Genomic DNA, 24,082 nt, shown 5'->3' on the forward strand with positions numbered 1-24,082 from the left:
AAGCGCAGCAATGAAACAACTGACTTTTTTTTCTACATAAGTAGCTGCTACAAGTGAACGGATAACTTTTTTTTATAGATATAGGCATTTAACCGCTGAGTTAGTTTATCCGTAATCGGAATAATAAAGATGAATTATGCATTATCCGTGTGTTCCGTTAATATCAGCTGATTGACATTTACAACATTTACGTTGAACTGTCGGGGCGGGCGTCAGAGGCAGGGAGGACTTTCAATATTTGTGCAGACCTGTCAGTTGTGTTTGTCAGTTTCAGTTTTGATTTGAGTCTGTACAGTACAGATAAATAAATAGATATCAGTTTCTCAATAGTAGCGTAATTTTAGTCGCACCATATTAAAAGCTGCAGTCTCAGTTACGGGTGGCAGCGGGAGCAAAACTGAGTTCGGTTGTACTTTATTGAAGTATTTAACAATGTACTCACACTATTTTTTGATCAGTCCTCGTCCACAAATCCATCAAAGTCCTCATCTTCTGTATCCGAAAAGAACAGATGGGCAAGTTCTCCATCAAACACGCCAGGTTCCGTCTTGTCATTGTCAGAGTCAGTCTAGTTGCCGTGTGGCTCTTCAGAAATGATGACGGCTTTTGCAAAAGCTCAAACAACAGTGCAAGCAGACACGTTAGCAAAGCATCCTCAATCCATTCACAAATTGAGGCGCTGCCTCCCAGTCTTAGTGAAGCTGTGTTCACCATCTGTCATCCATCGCTCCCACGCCGCTCGCAACTTCACTTTGAACGCTCTGTTTACACCGATGTCCAGCGTCCAGAGTTCCTTCGTCAAGCCTCCCGGAATGATGGCAAGCTCTGAGTTAATTTGCTGCACTTGGTTTTTCACAGCGGCTGTGAGATGGGCGTGCATGGAGTGACGGTGACGCGCCGAAAAAACCATCTGCTCTCTTTACGTACACCTCACTCAGCCAGCATGTTTGGGATGCTCTGGATCAGGATATACGCTATTTGAGGTGGTCACACCAGAAACTGACAGGGCATACAATTTATACACTTTACAGAACAACTACAGATTTAATATTAAATACAACTACAGGTATATAATTGGACATATCACATAACCAGATCTTTCAATTCATTGAATCTTTATTTATTAGTATTGCTATTGTTTCCACTGACAAAAGCTTCATTAGTGCACGTCATCCAAAGTGTACAAGCATAATTAACTCAAGTTCTTGAAAATGCACGTAAGAATACTGAATTTAATTCATGTTGTGTAAATGACCATTGTACAAGCACAGCTGATGACAGAAATAATGCAGACAAGTTTTGACAGCTTCTAAGCAATGTTTGGAAGATGAGACGGTTGTTGGCTTCCCCGTGACTTATGAATCTAATAACCCTGCTTGAAAGACCTCGTCATGGGAACTCATGCTGCATGTTAGCATGGGTGTGAGGTTTTCGATAGCAATGTTCTTGATTTTCACAATTTGAGATAAGGGTAGGTTATTAATCATCAGAAGTATTCTTTTCTTTTCTTTTTAAACCATTTTTTTTTTCTTTTGTTTTATGGCTATCCAAACGTACAGATGATTAAATGCCGCTATTGCTAAATGGTGAATGAAACTGGTAGTGATGGATGAGGACCTGCATACACACTATTATCAATGTGATTATCAATTCTTTACAAATGAGAGTGTGACATCAAATGTGCTTTTTGGTATGGAACTTAAACATAGGGATATTTTAGTACTAAGTGGGTTGTAATAAGTATATTTCACTTGAGTGAAAATATGCAAAAACTCATACATTAAACATAAAAGACTGCCTACTTGAAAGGCTACATTTGTTTTAAAAGTCCATTAAAGTTGAAAGCATTACTCTGAACTTTACTCTGAATTACATTTATTTCCACAGTGGGTGACCTCAGTGTTAACAAAATATGTTAACATTGACTTCTTCTCATATAGAAACTGTGTCTGTATTCTATTTTTTTAAAAATTAAAAGTCCATGTATTTGCCTCTTTATCCAAGTTTTTTGTTGGTATTTGTTTATTGCACCAAACATAATTCTTACAAAAGTTGTTCTTTTTTCATGCAGGACCCTGCCACCCAAACCCTTGCCACAACAGGGGGACATGTGAGATCAGTGAGACCTACAGGGGTGACACCTTCATTGGTTATGTCTGCAAGTGTCCTCCAGGCTTCAGTGGAGTACACTGCCAACACAGTAAGTTGCACCCCACTGTTTGTTGTGACTTTAAAGGACCTTGACATTTCTAAGCCTCGCCAAAAATAAATCTAACGTGTCATGACCAAGTGAGAGTGAGTGTGCTTGTAGGATGTAAGCTCTAAATGATATCCCTCCACTGAGGAAAACACAATGTAATTGAATTGATGTGCGATAGAGCCAACTGTATAGTGACATGGATCTGCATTGGTCTGACAATTCATGCTTAGTCAATCCAAACAAAATGGAATATGGTGTTTATTCAAGCGCTAGAATATCAATCAGAGTGTTATTTTTTAGTTTTCCAACATAACTGGCTTCTGCAAATGCGTTGCAGGTGTTGTTGCTGAAACATGCCAATTAGTAACTTCTGCTTACCACATACGGCGACCCTGCACACTAATAATGCTGTTCCTAGAAAAACATTGACATATGATATCGGATCAGCTGTTTGCTAACATGTAATCACGTTTTTATTAAAAGACAGAACACAAAGGAAAATGGAACAAGTCAGCCTATCAGTGTCACATTATTATATTTGTCTCCAGACAGAATTGTGTGCCACTGGCAAGCGTTCACGTCATAATTCAGTTATTGTTTCCTTTTAAGCCCTCAGGGTTGTGGGAAGCTGATTTGAAATGGGCTGAATGCACTAACGTCTGCCAATTTTCCTCGCAGTCATTACAGTTCAATCCGGAGAAATGGTTGCGCAAGAGAAAGGGAGATTGAGAATTGTTCATATTGAGAGACGAATAATCAAATCTACTGCCGGGATAGTTCTTGCAATTAAATGATAAACGTACTTAACTTATTGTTTGTTAAGAAATGCAATGTATAACTGAAATATCGTGTTGCCTTTTAATGAGTGAAAACAGAATAGCAAGGAGAAATACAGTATTACCTTGGACTCTTAGGACTTGGCTTTAAAAAAAAGACAAAGTTTTCTTCATGGTTTGTTAGTATTATATTTGTCATTATAAACAAACATCAACAACATAGGAAGTTTATGATCGCTGCAAACACAACTAGCAAACTGATATATGTCTATGAATATTGTCATCCATTTCATTGTATTGTCAGAGCCATGAATCCATCACAATTGGACCGCTTAGGATGCAATTTCACCTCTCATCTGAGCAGACTTCATTGGTACATGCTTAAAAACTTGATAGGGCTGTGCTGTCCTATCTAGAATAATGAACTGTGAGTTATGAGTTTTTTTGCAACCGGAATTCTTCTCGTACTTATAAGCCTCTTTTACACAGAGATCCCTCAGAGCCCTGACAGAAGCTTCGGTAATAAGCCATCTAGGAATGTAAATCTCTTTGACGATTTGATTCGAATCTAGATACACAGGTTATTGTGTGGTTAAAAAACGATATATTTCAAAAACAGAATAATTCAATACAATTCGACACAGTGTACAAACTTTACGATTCAATTCGATTCAATTCTACGGTTAAGTGGCATTTTTACAGTATTTTCAAAAGTGTAAAAGAGCACATATCCCCAAGCATGCTGTAAGGCAGGGGTCCCCAACCGCTCACACTATCAGTTGTAATGATTAAACACTGTAAAAAAAATAACTACATAAAATGTTATGTAACTGGATATCAATTTTGGAAATATGGGCCATTATTTTATTCAAAAAATAATATACAGTTAGAAATCCCACAATTTTGCATACAGTATGTTGTTTGTTGCGAGCAGCGATATATCCCACTTTGTTCGACGGTCCTTGAACACACCATCTATATATACTATACTGTATTGTTCCCCTTTTTCTTTCACCTCATATTTGGTCCCAAATGCTGATACTATGTGGGGATGCATAAAGGTAAGATTTGATGATCTTATTGAGGGCGAATGTGAATATTTTTGGTTGATTTGTGTACAACCTCAAGTTAATTCATGCTAGCAAACAGCGACATATAATCTTCGCTCTGCAAAACAAACCCCAGGCTCGCACTGGTGACTGCTGGCTCTGTATTCATTGAGTGCTTTTAATTTCATGTTGTTCCTGTCTTAGTTTTACACAATACATAATACTGTATATGATAAATTAGAGTACATCCATTCCTGTCTTCAGTCATGGTAAGCTATGGTGAATGCGCGACAATCCTTTCGCTGGCAGCACAGGCTCTCACGTTGTTTAAGATACAGACTGTCAACCGGTTGCTAGTCTTGCGATACCCAGTGCATGTCTTCACAGCCGATTAACCTAGGCTTTATGGCTGATTGTAATCAATACATGAGGCTTCTAGTGGTGCAACCGTATCGCTCGCTTGTCAAACCGGACATCCGATTGCCTTGGTTTACCGTTCAAAACCCTAAAACCACTGTAGCCTTTTACACAGAACCGAGCAAAAGCAAGATATTGCTTCAACCTTGTGCACTTACACACAGTGATGCGGCATCCCACAATCAGATAATTACACAATGTTGTGCATCTTGTTGAAGTATTTCTTACTTCTTATTGAAGTATTTAAATTATTATTCTGTTCAACTTGCATATCACAAAATTCCATAAAATAAAAATGCATTGTTTTTGGCCAAAATGTATGTTTTCCTTTTTAAGTACCGATTCGGGCACCGTTTCAAAAGTACTGATATGGCACCGGTATTAGTAAATGCAAACAATACTCATCACTACTTAGGTAGTAGTAGTTAAACATGAAAGCAAACACAAATCCAGTGTTTTAAACTATATCTCCTGGCTTTTCATTGCATTTACTTTATTGCTCTGTCAGAGCCAAATCCAATTTCACACCTTTGAACATTATCCTTAATACGTGCATTACACATTCTGCTTGTTAGACCTGTTTTATGAAGCTCTGCCAGGATTGTGTCGCACATGGACAAGTAGGATATCTACAGGCTCTTTCCGGGGTTCTTAAATTGAGAGTACTTTTTTAGTAGACTTTAGTGAGTACAGAGGTTTCAATGAGACAATGAGTGTTTTCAGTAGTAGAATCACAAAAGACAAGAGAATCATTACATACAAACATTAGTGTTGTGTACCAGCTTTAAACTCGTACAATGTTCTCATATTTGAGCTTTCATTCTCTCGCAAAGTCATTTATCTTTTGCAATGTTGCGTCATGAGACTGCTGTGACAACAGAGCAAGCACACTGATATTGGGAAAGGAGTCAACCATTGTAATGAACTGTCACAGCTCAAAGATAGCGGCTGATTGCCTCACTTGTCATCGAGTGCCAAATCATTTTTAGGGTGCATGCTTTCAGTTGACCAAGGACAAATGAAGCATAAAACTCTCGATATTTTTCACAGGCGACTGTGTTATTTTTCCATTTTTCACCACGAACCGTTAGTCACACTCAACATGGCAGTGTCCTGTTGCATGAAAAGAAACAAACAGTGCAACGTGCATGGCTCATTGGTGTCTTTTTGATGGTGCTTGCTGACTACAGATTCTTGCTATTGCTGGAACACACCAGTAGGGTAGATGAAATAAGGATGTAGCTTCTTTGAAGCCGACCGAAAGTCCTGTTCCAAGGCCTCACCGAATTCCTCCCACATCCGAGTTTTTGCCTCGACCACTGCCGAAGCCACTTGGCGCTTGGCCTGCCGGTAGCTATCAGCTGCTTCAGGAGTCCCACAAGCCATCCATGCCCGATAGGACTCCTTCTTCAGCTTGATGGCAGCCCTGACCTCTCGTGTCCACCATCGGTATCGGGACTTACCGCCACGACTGACACCAACCAACTTGCGCCCGCAGCTGCGATCGGTTGCCTTAGCAATGGAGGCACGGAATAGAGCCCATTCGGACTCAATATCCCCGTCCTCCCCCGGGATGCAGGCGAAGCGCTGCCAGAGGTGAAAGTTGAAGACTCGACAAACAGGAGACTCTGCCAAACATTCCCAGCACACCCTCACTACACGTTTGGGTCTCCCAGGTCTGTCCGGCATCCTCCCCGGCCATCTAATCCAGCTTATCACCAGGTTGTGATCAGTTGACAGCTCAGCCCCTCTTTTCAACCGCATGTCCAGAACATGCGGACGGAGGTCTGATGATACGACTACAAAGTCAATCATAGACCTGCGGCTTAGGGTGTCCTGGTGCCAGGTTCACTGATGCCAAGAACCAGATTTGGCCGCCCAAGACCAGGTTGACCAGGCGCCCGCCCTCGACCACCACCCAAAGCACAATGCACCGAACCCTTATTCTTGCCCCCCTTATTCTTGGGTCTACGGGGGGAGATCCCGTGTGGCTTGGTCGGGCTGGACCCGGTCGGGCCCCACTGGTGAAGGCCTGACCACCAGGCCTGGCTCCAAGATGAGGCCCCGGTACCCCACGTCCGGGCGAGGTGCGGTCCCTCCTCTTGTGTTTATTCATAAGGTCTTCTGAATCACTCATAGTCTGGCCCATCACCTAGGACCTGTTTGCCTTGGGAGACCCTACCAGGGGCATATAGCCCCAGACAACATAGGTCGTAAGATCACTCAGGCACACAAACCCCTCCACCACAATAAGGTGGTGATTCACGGAGGAGAACAGTAGTTTCTATAATATTTTAATAGACGTCTTACATTCATGTTGCTGTGTACCATCAGATTTCGACTTGAAGTCGGGATACAACAACTTGCCACAGTTTGAGAACTTCATTGACTCACTGAGAAGGTTTATTCAAGGAAATAAAAATATATTAGGACAGGTATGAGAATCATAAAAACAAAAACATATGTAAGAACAGAGAGAACATAGTACTTTGCTATAGCAAGTTATTGTGGACAGATATGGTCACACCTGCATGATTGCAGATTTTTTTGTGTTGGTTGTGTTCAAGCTGCTGATATATACAATGTTTGTGTCATCATTCCTGCAGCTGCTTCTTAGGCAGAAAATGTACTGTCGATTCATAATAATAACTCAATAGAATATCCTCCAATGTGACCACAAAAGCAGTTTGCTATTCAACTCATGCACCCCAAGCCATTTTTATAAGCAGCATAGATAAACTCATTTTTAGGGAAGAGTTTCACCTCATCCATCAAAAAAAGATGCTTTGGGGGCAGGTTTAACTAAATTGATTAAGATTGAAGTACAACTAAAACTTTGTGGAAATGTTTGCTCAGGGGGGAAAAGAATCCATGGTAAATAGGCAAAAGAAATACTTTGTCCAGAGAAAGTTAGTCATGGTCCCTCAGGTCTGTTTCTAGTTTGTTTAAATCTGACTTTGGGTCACAAAAGTTGTATGGATAATATGCAAATCTCTATACTAGTCTGGTTATGCAACTGCAGTGGTGATAGCTGTGGCTAGAGGCATTGGTGCCTGCATCTCTTTCAAAGTATTTCCAATAGTGTTACTGTCTCTCCAAGTCGGAAGCAGAAAATACCCACAGAATAGAACTTAAGCTCCTACTGCACATCCTGTGCGCTCAGTTTAAAGCATCCCGGAACTTAACAGTGACTACCTGTACAATCAGAAGATAGCGAATAAGTCACTGTGTCTTGGACTAATAATGGTTATTCTGTTGCTGCCATTAAACAGAAGAACAACTGGGACAAGATATATGCAGGCAGACTGCATGTTCTCTGGAAAGATATTCATGTAATTGGACATAGAACCAATATTCAATAATTCAATTTTTATGTGCATAACATGGGTAGTTGGGTAGTAGGAGCTCTTGCTTAGGCAGGTGAACATATCACTGAATGAAATGTTCTTTGTTGCAGCACAGTTTGTTTGTAAATGTTATTTATTTAATATGTGTCAGTAGATGATACTGAAATAATGTATGACAGTCACAGCATTATTACTTCCATTAACTATTAATTAAATGTAAGGATTTCCAATGGTGCTTCCTATTTTATAGGTAATGTGAACACACAGGCTAAAGACTGCTCTATTACTGAGCAATAGAGCTGTTTACAGGGCACAGTCATTTTCACTGACTGCAATATCCCACCCACTGCTTGCACTCTGTGGCCAGATACATTTACAGGAAGAGAAGGGAAGACGTTTGTGGGTGAAAAGTCCCATCATCTACCAAATACCTCAATAGGTGACCACAAACACAAAGCCAGACTTCCAGACATCATTGGACAATGTCTGTGAGTGCTTATAGTCTATGACGTTCAACACGAAACCACAGTCGACTTAAATCCATGCCGTTTTGTTACTGCATACGGTACTGACCCGAATAAGACCTGTTTTTCCCTACACAAAAGCAAGACCAGTCAAGAGATGTATACATGTAAACTAGACGGTGGTGCCAAACAACTTCTTTCAGAATGAGTACGAAAAAATGTGTCTCAAACGTTTTGGACAAGTATGTAAACAACAGAGGAGAAGTTATTATGACAATTTTAAGACAGATGTCTTTGATTTTGTCATAAAACATATTTTTCAGAAACTTGTATTACGTCTTGCTCCTTGTATCTAATTCTGATGGACAGAACAGTGTGAAGAGTTTGCAGGTTGTATCAACGAGCTGCTACAGTTTGTTTAAGGATGGTTGATTGTTTGTGAGCGAGTTTGCGACAGCTGAGGTGGGGTTACTGTGAAATAGTGTGAAGTGGAAGTAGAGGTCCGCTGTTTGCAGAATGTAGCTGGTGTGGGGTTACTTGGCACACACGTTTTACTAGCATCCAACTTTTCGGCTTTCTACCACAGTCGCTGCTTTGTGCAGATTTCTATTCCCTTCTGGCTGACAGACACTAATGTATGTGTATGTGCTGGTATGTGGCAATGTCTATTCCAGCGGTGCTCCCGAGTGCTTTATTCCAGGGAAAGACAAGCTATCTTGTCTCTGTCTAGGGGGCATTTTGGATAACAAACAGGGGAAATAAGCTTAAATCAAAGTGTTGAGGACCACTTCTGTTTGTTATTTAACCTTTTAGAATGCTTTAGAGTTTAAAACACTTTTTTGCTTGCTCCAGACCTGCCAACATGTGCTCATTTTTTGTACTCTGCATGCATTTAAACCCTTGAACACGTTTGTACGCTCCGCTGCTCTGCAGGTATGCATCTCCTTGCATTCCACCGCTTTCAGTTTCCTTCAGTCTCTAAAACCTAGATTATGCTCCTGTGTCTAGGCACCAGCGTATACTACACCGGCTCACTCTTCCTCCCTGCCAACCCTCTTGCAACGCAGACCGTAAACGCTGGGATTGGTCGGCTTGTAGAACATGTGGTGGAAAATTCCTGTTAGCACAGAGAGAAGAAATAAACTGATCAATGACAAATCTGTCTTTTATCATATTTATTGAGCAGGACATTTGAAACAGACCAAGAGTAGTCTTCTGTCCCCCCCCCAGGACAGGATACAAGCACAGTTATGCAAACGTCATCAGGACTTTATCAGGTACAAGGACATACTCTGGCTTAATCAGAACCTGTTGACGTGGAAACGCCATTGGAGAAACTTGTTTGTGGAAACAGTAGGTCTCAAAGCATTGTTTATTCTTCTAGCAAATCAGTCTGATATTAATGCATATTAGCAGAAATACTACAGTATATTTGTTCAAATTATTTGGCCTAATGGTAAAATATAAGTTTACTAATGTTATTGGAACCGGCGTTGGAATATGGATAATGTTCTAATAATAATGTTTTCACTGACACAGTAGCTGTTAACCTGTTTTAAGTTTGCACATCGTCATCTGTCAGACGCGAAACTTAGAATTTAACAAGTTGCTGTTTTGCTTATCGGCACTTTGTTTTACAAAATCCTACTCTCCAAAATGCTATGGAAAATGTTTTTTCGACCATCTTTGCAAAAATACAGGCAGGATATTTGTTTTTATTCACAAAAACAATTTTCAACAATTTTGAATGAAGTGAAATGTACAGTCTAGTTAGCCAACCTCCTATTTTAAAATAAAAAATAAAAAAAGATTGTTGCCAAAAAGTAGCCAGGATTTATTGCTCAATGTACTGTTTCTCCTCTTTTTCTGTGAAGAGACACAGCAAAGAGTTCTTTCAATGACTCACTTCTTTAAAGCTCCCTTGGCTTCACTTTAGCTATGCTGTGACCCCCTGGTTTCTGCAGGAAGGAAGACCTGCTGGCATATAGTGACAGAATCATCCGGGAGGCATTTCCAAAGCCAACCTCACACTCAGTCAAGTCTCTGGCTTTTGGCCAGCACAGCTGAGCAAAGTCCAGCTTGACTAAACAGAGCTGCATTAAATCAGGACTCTCACATAAGTATTAAGATTGTTATGTAGGCAGAGTGCAGATTCTAATATGAATGGACAGGTTGTAAACATAAAAATGCTTAAGTTGGATCCATAATTTCATATATTGACTCATTATTGACCTTTAAACAGTGTGATAATGTGGCCAGTGTGTGAATAATGAGTTTTTTCCTATGATCATTAGGCAGACACTGAAGAAGGAGAGTTCAAAGACAAGGTCAGCAAGGAATTGAATTAATAAAGTTAGTATGAATTTTCTCAGTTGAAACTGCTGAACTATCTTCATTTCACAACATCAATATTAAACTGCTGTCTTTCAGACTCCGACCTTAATCAAGGCTGTTTTCATCGATAACTAAACAGTTGCTGAATCAGAAAGTCCTGATTTGTTGTGATTCTCAAATCAATTTGCTCTAAGGCTCTTCAATTATCATACTTTTGCTTCTCTGCCAAATAGATGATTCAATGTTGTATTTACGTATGATTTACTTAAGGACATATTTGATTTGCTTTTTCCAACACGGAGACACTGGCTTGATTGCCTAAGCTGTATAGAGAAATGAAAGAGATGTGCAGAGATAAACTGCACAGTCGTCACTTGTTTATCGTGGTTAGCTGGTTCCAGGCTGACTGTGATAAATGAATTTCCGCGAAGTAGGATTCAGTATTAATAAAGACAATATTTTCGTAGTTAGAGCATATAGAAAAATTGTTTACGACATTCTAAATACATTTTTTTTAACCATTATTAGAGCCCTCTAGACATGAAATAACACCCCATAGTCACTTTTACACCTGTATTACGTTATATAGTAGACATAATAAGCAATAATAAGACCCATGCTTTAGCATTAGGAACGTTCCTTGTTGTTGTAGTACCTCGAAAGTAACGTGGGTCGATTGCATGGCATTAAAAAAAGATCATCGTCAGCCTATCATCTTTCCACTGTCACTTGATTGATGTACAGGGCAGCCAGACTGACATGCGTCATACATCTGTAAAATAATGGCTGCACTACTGTTATCTTTGTTTACACCACATTGTGCAACTCTTATGCGCAGGCTACAGGATTTCTGCAGGGATACAAGAGACAGACGACACTTTAAGCATAGCAAGCTAGCAAGCTAACTAATAGGGATGAGCGAGTACACCAGTTTAACCCAGAAATAGGTGGAGCTTGAATCTGTACATTATTTTAAGTCTGAATTTGATCAGAAGTTGCTATATTTATAGTTTATTGTTCAGCCATATGTGTACTGTGTATGTGTGTAAGTGATCTGCAAGGCTTTATTATTTAATTATTTTTTTTAATGATCTGTGTGAAGTGGGTGATTCAAGCAAACATCCCGTGATGGCAAACAGGAAAATAATCCCACAACTATGTTCACTGTAGTTTTCTCAAAAGCACCGCGACGAGCAACATGTTCCAACTGACTTTATATCATCAGCCAAATTAGAAGCAAGCAGAAGGAAAAAAAAAACACCGGCAGTGACCGACACAACATGAGCCGTTTGCAGCTCTGTCTGGTCAAATGCACCGCGTACGTAACGAAACAAGTTTACCAAGAAAAAAACCCAGTCCGGAGTGGAGGCAGTGACCAACATGACACGAGCCGTTTTCAACTCTGTCTTGTCAAATGCACCGTGCATGTAACAAAACAAGGAATGACTCCTCTCTCTGGCTGTAGCGGGTCTGTCTCGGCAGGGGCGGTTGCTGTGTGTGACTGACCAATTACAGAGCATGAAGAGTGAGTACATAAGTAGTTACCCAGTGAGGATTTTCCTTCATCAAGATTACGGATAATGATGAGCTGTACTCGTTTCATGCTCGTACTCAGCAAAAATGCGTTATCTGTAACGGATACTCGTCTAAAACGACTATCCGGCTCATTCGTACTAATTAGCCACCAATTTATTTATTTAAACTTAAGAAAGGGTTTGAAACTGAATGGGGAGTAAGTATAGGATATTTTTTCACTATGTCATGTCTATGACTGATGATCATTTGGAACTACTGTCCGGGCTCTGCATCCATGGCTGACTCCATGCAGTGCAAGTTAGGGTAATGTAACATTACTGATGCCTAGTGACGAGTGTAGAATACTACATATACATAGTCAACCACCAACCGCAAAGTGGCAAGGGACGATTGTACACACTTCTGTTGTTAAGTGAAGCTCAACTAATATAAACTCCTGATAATATTCTTAAGACCATTTTAAAAATTAAAAAAAAATGAGCAGGCTATTGAAAATTACATTTAAACCTAAACTTGCTTTTGTCAGCTGATCAAACGTTTAAGATAACAGCCTTTAAAAGCCCAAATCTGATGACATGTGATGACATGAAATTCAAAAATCTGGATTCTGTGTCAGGTATTCACACTGTCATGAACTCCCAAAGGCAAAACAAGCTTTCTGTCTGTGATTTTGGTAGGATTGTTGAGCTACCTCTCACAACATGCCATTGCTGCTGAACTTGGACTCATGACAGTAATTTAGAATTTCTTAACACCTCACCGTCGCTGAGCTGGAGGATGGTCCTCAACCCAAAGTTAAAATTACTTTCAGTGACTGCAGCCTAGTAACCATCAGATGGCATTTGCGAGGGACAGGCTTCTAAAACAAAAAATGTCTGAGTTAAAAATGGGGTGTTGAACAGTGGCCAGCTATTGACAGATGTTACAGCGGCATCCCTCATGACTGAATGCCCTCGTTTGTGTGGTCATGACTGGTTGACAACAGGCAGCAGTTCACAATGCCTGCCTGACAAAGGACTTGTTCTAGGACAATAACGTCATTCTTTTGCACCATCCTGCCTGTTTCCCTGATCTAAATTCAATTGAGAACATTTGGGGATGGCTGGTAAGGGAACTTTACAAAAATCAGCTCCAGCCAGTGGAAGCCGTTTGTGGAGCCAACTTCACCAACGTTCCCACTATTCTCCTGGAAACACTTGCATCAAGCATTCCCAAACTTATTTTTTACGTGATCAATAAGAACGGTGGAGTTACTTATTACTTGGTCGTACTTTGACACTTTTATTTTTGTTTTGTGTGGGGTTTTTTTAGCCATTTGAGCAATGTACTGGTTTTAATCAGTATTCTGCGCGTGCCCACTGTGGCCCCTTCATCTATCCTTTTAAAATGGCAATGAAGGCTTTCCGGTGTGTGTCTTTCCGTCTATGTTGTGGAATCTTTACATTCTGCCCTTTTTTTTGCTACATCGAGCACCTTTGTCTGCATCTCCTCTGAAATTAGTAGTGTTATTCCTCTCAGATACACAGACCTCTCTGTACTGCATCCCTTAAGATACCTTTTCAAGGGCTCTTGGAGCGCTGCTGCGAATAACTCCTCTGGAGGCTAATCCCACTTCAAAAAGACATAGTCCTTGGAATACACCAGTCTTAATCCTGTAGCCATAGTTTAATGCATCGTCATATCCCTAGAAACACACCAGCCTGTGCCTGTGCAAAGCACACCTACAGAACAAATTCTGTTGTAGAGATCAGTGCAATCGCTACAAAGAGCAGTGCTTGACCACGGTATGTCACTGTGAAAAGAGCCACTTTCAGTGATGCAGTGGGCACGTCATTTCTTGTGATGATTGTAACTGCACTTGGATGGGTATGGCAAGAACACACGGACGATGGTCGCAGCTGCTGAACTTCGATCAACTTGTAGAAACATGATGCCTCGGCATTGTGCAGTATCGAATGACAACATTTCAACACATACCTAAAACAACTTTGAGAAGAGGAGTATTGAAGTCTGACATACAGTGTAGTAGTGTTTTTTAAATGTTTGGAAAAGCTGTAGTGCAGACAAGAAAGATGAAAATGCATTAGCATCATGGAAAAACATTGGCTGTGTCTTTTCTCGGTCTTTATTGTGAATGTGAGGTGATCTTTTGTTTATGCTGAAATGTGAGCAGATGGCTCTTTTAATACCACCTGGTATTACAACCTGTTTAAAGAAAGTGGGGAAGTGAAATATCCACAGTGGAAAGAAAATAAATGAGCACAGGAACTGCATCCCGAAGGAGATGTGCATATTAATCAGTGGTGGTCAGAGAAGATGCTGCGTTATGAGCAGCTCTGGGCATAGTTAAGCTGTTTATCGGCCATTACATTTACACTGTATTACATGAAACATGCAATGGTGATCACAATCCAGTATTTTTGGGATCGTTCTGAGTATAGGGATAAAAATGACATATCGGTTCATATCAGTATTGTTTTTTTTTCTGCCTAAAATGATATTGCCGTGCAATTGATGATGTCACGCTCCACACAGCAACAAGCCTGCTAGTTTAGTATGTCTGCTGTCTGGAATTATTTCCAAGTTTCCACATTCAGATCGTAACTAAGGACTTTGCAATGACTGTTAAACGCTGCAAGGGGTGATGGGTAAGGTGTCTTCCTTTAGTACTCCCTTTAATATAACATTGGTAAAGTTAATATTGCGCACCTATACTTGACCATGTCGCTATATGATGAAGTGGATTTGGTCACCATAGTACTGTTATTAATGAAGCAAGACACCCAGGTAACCCTTTATTTTCTAATACATTGTATTATGCCTGGCTTTCATTTCTGCTAATAACGTGGAGCACTAGTAACTAACAGTAATGAAATGCTATTGGATATTGGTAGGAAAGCCAATATGCAGCATCTCTACTTCTTAGCGATGGTTATTGAATGAGTGTATGCTTTTACAGAGTCACTATACTACATAATGTAAAATTAATACTATGTCTATGTGGACTCCATATAAAAATATGAAATGACATTCATCCCTCAGACATAAACTTTGTATAAATCATGCTCTTATAACTTATTTAACAAAGTGCTCTGCCATTGTGCGTATAAACCAATGATATACTGTATATTCCTTCCACTCTGCCTTCCATTCAAACACAGTAAATCACAGGGTGTCTGTTTTTCATATCTCCCCTTAATGAATTCATGCTGTTATCTCAAGAATCGCAAGCTTTTCTGTATCCAATCCAATGTCTGACTGCAGGACCACCATGAATCACATCAGCAGGGAGGTTTTCCCAGGCTAAACCCTCGCCGCAAAAGAAAGCAGGATGATTACTTCAAACAATGTTTGAGCATTCAAGGTCGGAGGTTAATTACGTTGTCTGCTTCATTCATGTTAATCATTGAGCAAAGAGGTCAAACTAGAACTCTTTGCCTGGAGGTCAAAAGGACCCACTTGCTTCTTAGCAACACAGAAAGAGATGAAACCAAGAGGTTGGTCTCTCCCAACATTTTTATGTAATTTAACTCCAAAAGTTGCAAAAGTCATACATTCTTACCTTCATTGTAAGCAGTGGGGTAAAGGATTTCTGCCCCTTACCGCTAGGTTTTGCGCGTTCACGAGAATCAAGTGTTGTCCCAATTCTCCTTGAAGGGATAGTTCTGAATTTTTGACATGACGTTGTATGACATCCCCATCAGCAGTGTACTACAGCATTAGTGACTTACCCCCCCCCCCCCCCCCCCCCCCCCCCCCCCCCCAATTGGTCCCGTGAGTCAAGTTCTGGTCGGAGTTTGGCTTCTCAAAACAATATGCATTCAAAAGAGTAATAAATTTGCATCACAAAAATGGCTACTAAACAAAATAAGACCTCACAAAACGCTCAGCATTATATTTGTCTCCTGCGCATTCATGTATATGTGATAAAGACACTTGCGGTAATGTGACTCTTCTTCCGCAACGGAGCGCCGCGGCCATCTTGTTTGCGTATGTGTTCCACAGCGGAAGAAGATGCGAGCGTCTTGGTCACATACACATGAATGCACAGGCGACAGTGCGCAGGGATACAGTGGGAGGCAAATGTAACGCCGAGTGTTTTAAATTCAGTGACCCGTGTTCTACATACAAAGAAATGCCTCTATTGGGGATTATGGATCCAGTAAATACCCTTGGAAAAGTTTTAACTTGTTCTCTAACAGTGAAAGCCATATATTGTCTAACTTTTGCTGTTTCAACAATGCCATCGATACAGTCTGCTAATCTTTCATCTCAAATAGCCACTTTTCTACAACGGCCTGGATGAACCAGGAAGCTGAATTCCTCTGGCCATGCATCCACAGCAGGTGCAGGCACTGTAAAGGTCATTGCAGCCCAGTAGAACGGTCACAACTGACCCGTATCATTGCAGACCTGAAGGTGTGTTTCTGCTCCCTGGACACACCACAGCCAATTTAGCGCTCAGGGCCAGTGTTAGTTCCTGACACACAGCACTATTCATTGCTCTCATTATTGTCCAACGGAGACACTTCTCAGAGAATAATAGGAGCTGAGGCAAAGAAAGAGACATTTCCAGTTAACTGACGAAAGCTTTTTTCGAGTCAGACCTGAGACCCAGAAAGCAGTGTGACACTACATCTCAACTTTTATGCAACTGGTCCATTGTTTCCCCTCCGGTTATAACCTTGAACAGTACTTCATTACAGAGAGCTAGATGATACAATCAGAATCATTGTCATGTCTGTTCTCAGCATGTAGTATGAGGCAAATGTTTGCGTAATAGGACGAAACTGTTGCAGTAATACAGACACACATTAAGAAAGTGAATGATTGTGGTATGTATTGTTGTTACAAGTTTTATTGTTGAAATCTGGCTTCTTTTTACATTTTTACAACCAAGTCATGGTCCCAAGGGCTCTATTGCAAAATGTACCTTTTGTGTCTTTAAGTTTGTATTTGAATGCATCATAGCAGGCTTTTTGTCAGAGCACATATTGGTATGCAAGCTTGTAAACATGTCTGTGTTCAAGAAGTCTCCCAAATGGGTTTATTTACCTGATCACTGGCTTAGAGCCTTGCCTTCCCTCTTATCTCTTAGCTCTGTCTGTCAAGCTGTCACTCTTTCTCCGTCTCCTCCTTTTCACTCACTGTTGTTACTACATTCCTTCGGGCAATTTCTTTTCCCCTCATCTGATTTACCGGTAGTGAAGTCCTGGTCCTGATCTCCGAGGGGGCTTATGACTGCTCATAAAATGGACGTAAATGGTACGGTGTGCTGCCTGCGCTTTCCTCTGTTGTGTGTTGGGCCTCAGGCTGTTTTAATGACTTGCCCGTCACCTCTGTATTTGAACTTGGCGATAACAAAAACGCGTGATATGAACTTAAAGAACTGCAGTCTCGTTTAGTGGTGTTATTGCTGTGGTAAAATAATACTGTCGCTCTGTTGGTGGGCGGTTTGTTTATTTTCCTTATACATGCCAAGGATGGAGAGGACGGGGAAATCAATGCAGCACATCAATGCGACAACACACCAAACGTCAGTACTTTATACAGGTTGCAAAGGTGCATGCATTCAGGCAGGTTTTCTGACACTGATAATTAGTTGGCTTGACTAATAAATAATGAATACAGTGGTGAAAATCTAACGGAGACGTAGTATGGCGCAAAAATAATGCAGACTATAGATTGAGCGATACCTTATTAATGATCAATGAATTAAACATATTGCTTGATATTGTTGATTTTGTCACACATGCTTCTGATATTTTGATGCATAATTGATCATTTGTTGTCAAATTGAATGTGCTAAAATTTACACTGCTGTAATATTCCAGCTGGGTTGAAATGTCGTTGTCGAATGTTGATGACTTTATTCCAGCAGACTACAAGACTACATGAGTCAGTGTGTTGTGCCTTGCATTTTCCTTGCAGTCGAGATAATGTGAGCTTAATATTTGTCCGTTTCTTCCGGTTCCCCATCTAACTTGATGTAGATTTTGCAGTTGGCGCTCCAGATCTTGAATGCGTGCTTTCCTGAAAATGTCAGAGTTGCGTTCTGTGAGACATCCATTCATGTAGACATTTGTTCCTTGCAGCTTGCTTTTCTGTTTAAGCAGTATTTTTTTTTGTTCTTGAACGTTGATCAAGGATTACTTCATTATGATGACGGAGGTGGTGTCATTATTTCTTCCATACAGACCTGCATGTACAGTATATGCGAAGCCCAATTATAAGCACATGGTTCTTGAATGTGCTTTGCTCCAACTCATCCACTCTATATATTAGTTGCCATATGATCTGATCCTTCTCATCATGTTGCTTCTTTAAAGCATCCAATTTTTCTCTTAGTTATGCAATTTGTTTGCAAAGCGCCACACTCTCATCCCTCATTTCCATGACATGACTGGCCGCAGATTTTGATTGCTTTTTTTGGAATCATCATTCATCATTTCTACTTTATTATTTACCGCATTGCGATATTTCTTCAACTCGTTGCAAAAATCTGACGTCTCCTTTGGCTGTTCCGAGTGATCCATTGACACATGTTTCTATATTTCTGACCTACATTGCGTTGGTAAGCAAAAACTTTGGAGTTCAGTCACTAGTGACGGTTAGCTTGTCTTGCTAGAGTACCGGTAACTCATTTTTTCAGCAAGATACAGTAGTTCATGTCGATATTCAAGCCTATTACATTCTAGATAGAATGCACACAATATACTGTACATATACACAAAGAACACAATATGCATTCATTTATTAAGAAGATATTTAATAAATTCAATGAATATACTGCCTTTTACTAGATTAGATAATGAAAAACCCCAACACTGCAAACCTTGTGCATGCTTTCGGAACATTTTCAAGATTTTTTTTTTTTTTTGTATTGTAGTTTCCATCCTGCATCATTATATTATCATCATCATCATATTAGTGCTATTGTCTTGGCGTTGTACATCCATGTGAGAGAGGGGCAGAGCTGCTGAAGAACAGGGTCATATTTTCAAGACTGTTGGGTTCAGTGATCACCTTTAATAGATTGGATTGGAGTAGTCTCAAGGGGCTGCTAAATCAGATTCCATGCGAGTGGACTAAATAGGTAATTGGTTTAGACAAAAATGCCAAGTACAATGTACTCGGCAGTGAAAAATATAATCGGTAAGGCCACATTTAGGCATGCTGTTATTCCTTATTTGGGATTGATCCCTGTTTAAGCACAGTTACAGGTAAAGATCAAGCATAAAAAACCCTGCAAATTTAGTCTTAAATAACCATTCAAATAAAAGTCTGCACAATATGATTTTGTTGTTTAATTTTTATATTTTATAAAGAAGAGCTTGAAAATTTTCAATGAATACATCAAAAATAAATTCAATAAAATACAACACAGCACTTGAAACAAAATCTCTTTGTTTTATATTTTCTTTTCCAATGTCGACTAACCTGCTGTAATGAATTCATATTTTTGTATGTGTTTTTTGTGTCTTCAGATATAAATGAATGTGAAAGAGAACCATGCAAGAACGGGGGCGTTTGCACTGATCTGGTTGCAAACTACTCCTGCGAATGCCCTGGGGAGTACATGGGGAGGAACTGTCAACATAGTAAGTGTTTGGTGTTTTATCTTTTAATGCTTTTTACCCATCGTCAGGGGTGTCCAAACTCTTTCCACCGAGGGCAGCATACAGAAAAATGGAAGGATGCGGGAGGCCGCTTTGGTACATTTTGTGTACTAAGAATGCTAAAACCAATCCAAAGTAGGTGTATACTGTATATGCTAAACCAGAGATACTCAAACGGTCTCAAATAGGCATGGGACGGTATGAGATTCTGACGGTATGATAACCTTGGCCAAAAAAAATCACGGTTGCACAGTATTATAATTAAAGGTCTAAAATGTGTTATTTTGAAATATATTTTCAGAAAAGAGAAAAAAGGCAAATCAAAACAGCAATTTTTAAACCATATAATATATTCCAATGAAAGTGGAACATATGCATTTAAAATAAATAACAAAAAATAATTGAAAAGCAAAATGCAAATGCATTCAATCAAGTGGCTCAAGAAGGTCACAACATCAATAATAATAATAACTGTACAAAATGTAATAATTATTTCATAGAGGTGAATGTACAGGTCACCCTTTTCCACAAATTACAATGCTGACTTTGGTTTTGTCAAAAGTGGTACCCTTGGATATCTCTTTTAGAGAATACTCAAGAGCTCAAAAAGGACTTTGTGTGTTTATTATGCCTTTTGAGGATTTTTGCCTGCTCAGTCTAGGAGCAGATTAGGATTAATGTTCCAGTAGACTTGGAGCCATGAGCCTCCGCTGCACTGCAACTCACAAATGTATTCATCTGCTTTTCTATCTCGCAGTGTGTGTACAATACACAGAGAGAATCCATGATGTATTTTTCAGGTGTCTGTCTCCTGCTCGTCTGGCGGAGAAGATATGTTTCTATTATAATAAATATGGCTTTCTTCAAGGGGTTGTATTTCACCTCTCTATCAGTCTACCAGCATTGATGTGCTACAAATCATACTTTCTTCATTTTGGAAGAAGCCCACTGCAGCTTGAACATATCTGTGTAAGTGGGAGAGTACCAGTAAGAGGTGATTGGTCTGTGTGACTCAAAAAGCAGAATCAATAAAAGAAGGCGGCTAATATTTTGGAGAAGGTTCTTGACTTGGGAGAACAAAAAATTGAACTTAGTCGTGTGTGATGATGCTCCTTTCAAAGTTCCCATCTATTTTTTACACCACATTCTCCAACCATTAATTTGGCTTGTCATTTTTTTCTGTTACAGTGATTTTCGGGATTATTGTTTTGGATTGAGAAAATGATAATCACACTGTCTGCAACAAAGGTCATTTTCATGATACACTACCAGTCAGAGGTTTGGACATGAGGCATGAGGAAGTGTGCCCAAACTTTGGATGTCTTATTCCTTGAACCATATGGAAACTCTAGGAGGAATAAATTGTCAAAGACGTGTATGTAAGAGATCCAAAAGTGCCAAAAGGCTGAGATGAATACTTGACTACTTAATACTATATTCAAGCAGAATATATGATATCATATATCATATATGATATTAATACTGATATCATAGAAAACCCGCACGCTACAGGTCCATGCTATGCTAATGCTTGCCCTGAACCAAAAGAGGTGATGGGGGATTTTTAATTGTGCATTTGCATTTTAAACCTATGCACCACTTCTGTGCAATATTTAACACTTTTTATCACGACTGCTCCTGGATGCATGATCACATACTGTACACATACAGGTGTGTTTCATCCAGTCTAATGTGTCACATGTTGAATCTCCTGTTGACATCTGCTGCCTGCTTGATATCGTTATTATTCTTTATATCATCTGCTGCATGCTCATTAGTATTGCTGTGCTCATTTGTTTAGGCTGTAGGTAGGGCTTGTGGGAGATGGATTCAGCTGTCACAGCATGGTGGTGGTGCCGTTAGTGATGGGGCCTGTCGCCGGGCTGATGTATGCTCAGGGGCCAGCAGGCCAAGGCTCAGGGGCTGGCTGCCTCTGCTGCTCTGATAGACGACTGGCAGGCAGCTCATTAAGCGCGGCCGCTCATGTTCTGCAAGGTGAAGAGGACCGTGGCTGTTGATCAGTGTGATGCCACACCAGTCATACGAGATGTCTCGCATGTCAGCGTGTCCAATGGGTACAAAGCTGTGCCATCAATAGCAAGATTCAATGCAAGATGGTTATGCTTGAAAGTTGCAGGCTCAACCCCTAATTGCATCTCAATTCCTTCAGCAAGGTATTGATCCCCCAAGTTTGAATGCATGATTTGTGTATGAAAGAGCTACAGGTAGTTCATTAGTTTCCTCCTATACCATCGCTGCCATTCAGCCCATATACCATATTTATCAAAGATGGAATAACTCTTCATTAATTAGTCTCAGTCACATGCATTTATCAGAGGAAAAACTGAAGCAATGCAGATATTTAGATTGGCCCCTGTGTACTGTAATTTAGTATAGTGTAGATGGCTGAGAAAAGCATGACCACACTTTTAATCATTTCCGAATGGCATTTATTAAATTGCTGTCTCATGTAGAGACATATCACCTCATTGTGAAGAGGAATTGATTGTTGGACCAGAAAATGCACCCCGAAGAATTCAACAAAGTATTGTCATATGTTTACAGTTGGGCCGCACGGTGGCCTAGTGGTTAGCATGTTAGCATGGCCACACAGTCAGGAGATTGGGAAAATCAGGGTTCGAATCTCCGTTAGGGCATCTCTGTGTGGAGTTTGCATGTTCTCCCCGTGCATGCTTGGATTTTCTCCGGGTACTCGGATTTCCTCCATCGTTCCTAAAACATGCATGTTAGGTTAATTGCCGACTCTAAATTTTCCATAGGTATGACTGGTGACCAGTCTAGGGTGTACCCCACCTCTCGTTTAAACTCAGCTGGTATACCCAGCATACACCCGTGACCCTAGTGAGGACAAACGGCATAGAACATGGAAGGATGGATGGATGGAGGTTTACAGTTACTGATGTACGAATGTATTAAATCGGATTCGTTGAAGTCAGGTACAAGGTTGTACTTCTTTCTTATTGAGATTTCCTTTTCAATGTTATTGTTGAGAGAGGCTTTGTAAAAAGCCCCTATACTGGAAAGAGGGCCCCAAATTGTTTAGACGATCAAATGAATTGACTTGGGAAAATAAACCATCAGTAGAAGCCCACATCCACCTCCGACATTCTCTCATCCATCTGGAACTGTTGAGTCACACAAACGCACACAAGAAAGGTCTTCTGAGGTGAGACTATGCAGTTTTTTGGTTAACACGCACACACAGCTGTTCCTCCCTCTTCATGTCTCCATTCAGTCCCCTTTGACAATTCTGAGACATTGCTGGCTGCATGTTGCTTTACAAACTCATTGTTTTAGCAGCTGGACAAGACGTGCTTGAGTTGTTTTCATTTGGCCATTCTTCCTTAACACCTCCTTCTGTGGTGAATTCTCCTCAAAGCTGTAAGCACTGGCAGTTCTGTCTTGGGGTGTCTGTGTGTGTGTCAGTCCTGCAAATTAAATGTGTCAACAGCATCACACTCTTGCAAAGACCACCACCCCGAACTCCAGGGCAGCAGTAGCTCACGCCTAAGGACTTTGGCTGTGGAATCGCAGCGTACGAATCTCGCTGTGAATGAAAATAAACTGCAAGTAGTTGTTGGAGAGATGCTAGTCTGCATCCTGACTACTGAGTAAAGCACCAGTTCCAGTGTCGTATCACTGTGATATCTCTCTTTGCATGCTTGCATGTGTGATCTGCCTCTCTCTGTTTTGTGCAACACACAATATACATACATTGTCAAGCAAAATGATCTGACACATTTGTAGGTTAAATAAAAGGCAAATAAAGTAAAGAAACAAGAAAGTGTTTTTATTTTCGAAAAGTACAGATAATGCCATTCTGTTTCATTATGTTTTAAGAATTAAATCAGTCAAATGGGATCCATTATTGTCCACACACTCAATGCAGATCCAGTAGCTCTGAAGTTGGTAACCCATAACAAGATCGTGTTTCAAGCTGGTACGGGATCATGTCTACCAAGATTGTGTTGCAGTTACACATTCGTTTGTTTTGATGAACGTTTCCACAATGAAAGCGTGATGCTCACCTGTCCAATTCATGGCAGCAACTGAAAAAGAAACGAAAAACAATGGCATTATAAAGAAACAAAGCAAAATGGCATTATATGAAAAAAAATGGCATTATATGTACTTTTCGAAAATAAAAAACACTTTCTTGTTTCTTTACATTATTTGCCTTTTATGTGACCTACAAATGTGTCAGATCATTGTGCCTGACCCTGCTTTAGCAGGATGCAAATTTAATTTATCTTCAGAGATTTTAATTGAGTATAATAAATAAAAAAATAACAAAATACTCTGTTTATTTGCATGCTTCA

At 40.2% G+C, this 24,082-nt stretch overlaps 1 protein-coding gene across 3 annotated transcripts in view; it reads left to right on the top strand.

Moving 5' to 3' along the window:
- Window positions 1-24,082, top strand: part of LOC129180182 (EGF-like repeat and discoidin I-like domain-containing protein 3) — a 107,656-nt gene that overhangs the window by 38,272 nt on the left and 45,302 nt on the right. For all 3 annotated transcript variants that reach the window (XM_054774367.1, XM_054774368.1, XM_054774369.1), the window contains 2 exons: window positions 2,072-2,200; window positions 19,611-19,724. In XM_054774367.1, the coding sequence (XP_054630342.1) occupies window positions 2,072-2,200; window positions 19,611-19,724 (243 nt within the window). The remainder of the gene's footprint in view (window positions 1-2,071; window positions 2,201-19,610; window positions 19,725-24,082) is intronic.

The sequence above is a fragment of the Dunckerocampus dactyliophorus genome, chromosome 4, assembly GCF_027744805.1.
Source record: "Dunckerocampus dactyliophorus isolate RoL2022-P2 chromosome 4, RoL_Ddac_1.1, whole genome shotgun sequence".
In the NCBI taxonomy this organism is placed as follows: domain Eukaryota; kingdom Metazoa; phylum Chordata; class Actinopteri; order Syngnathiformes; family Syngnathidae; genus Dunckerocampus; species Dunckerocampus dactyliophorus.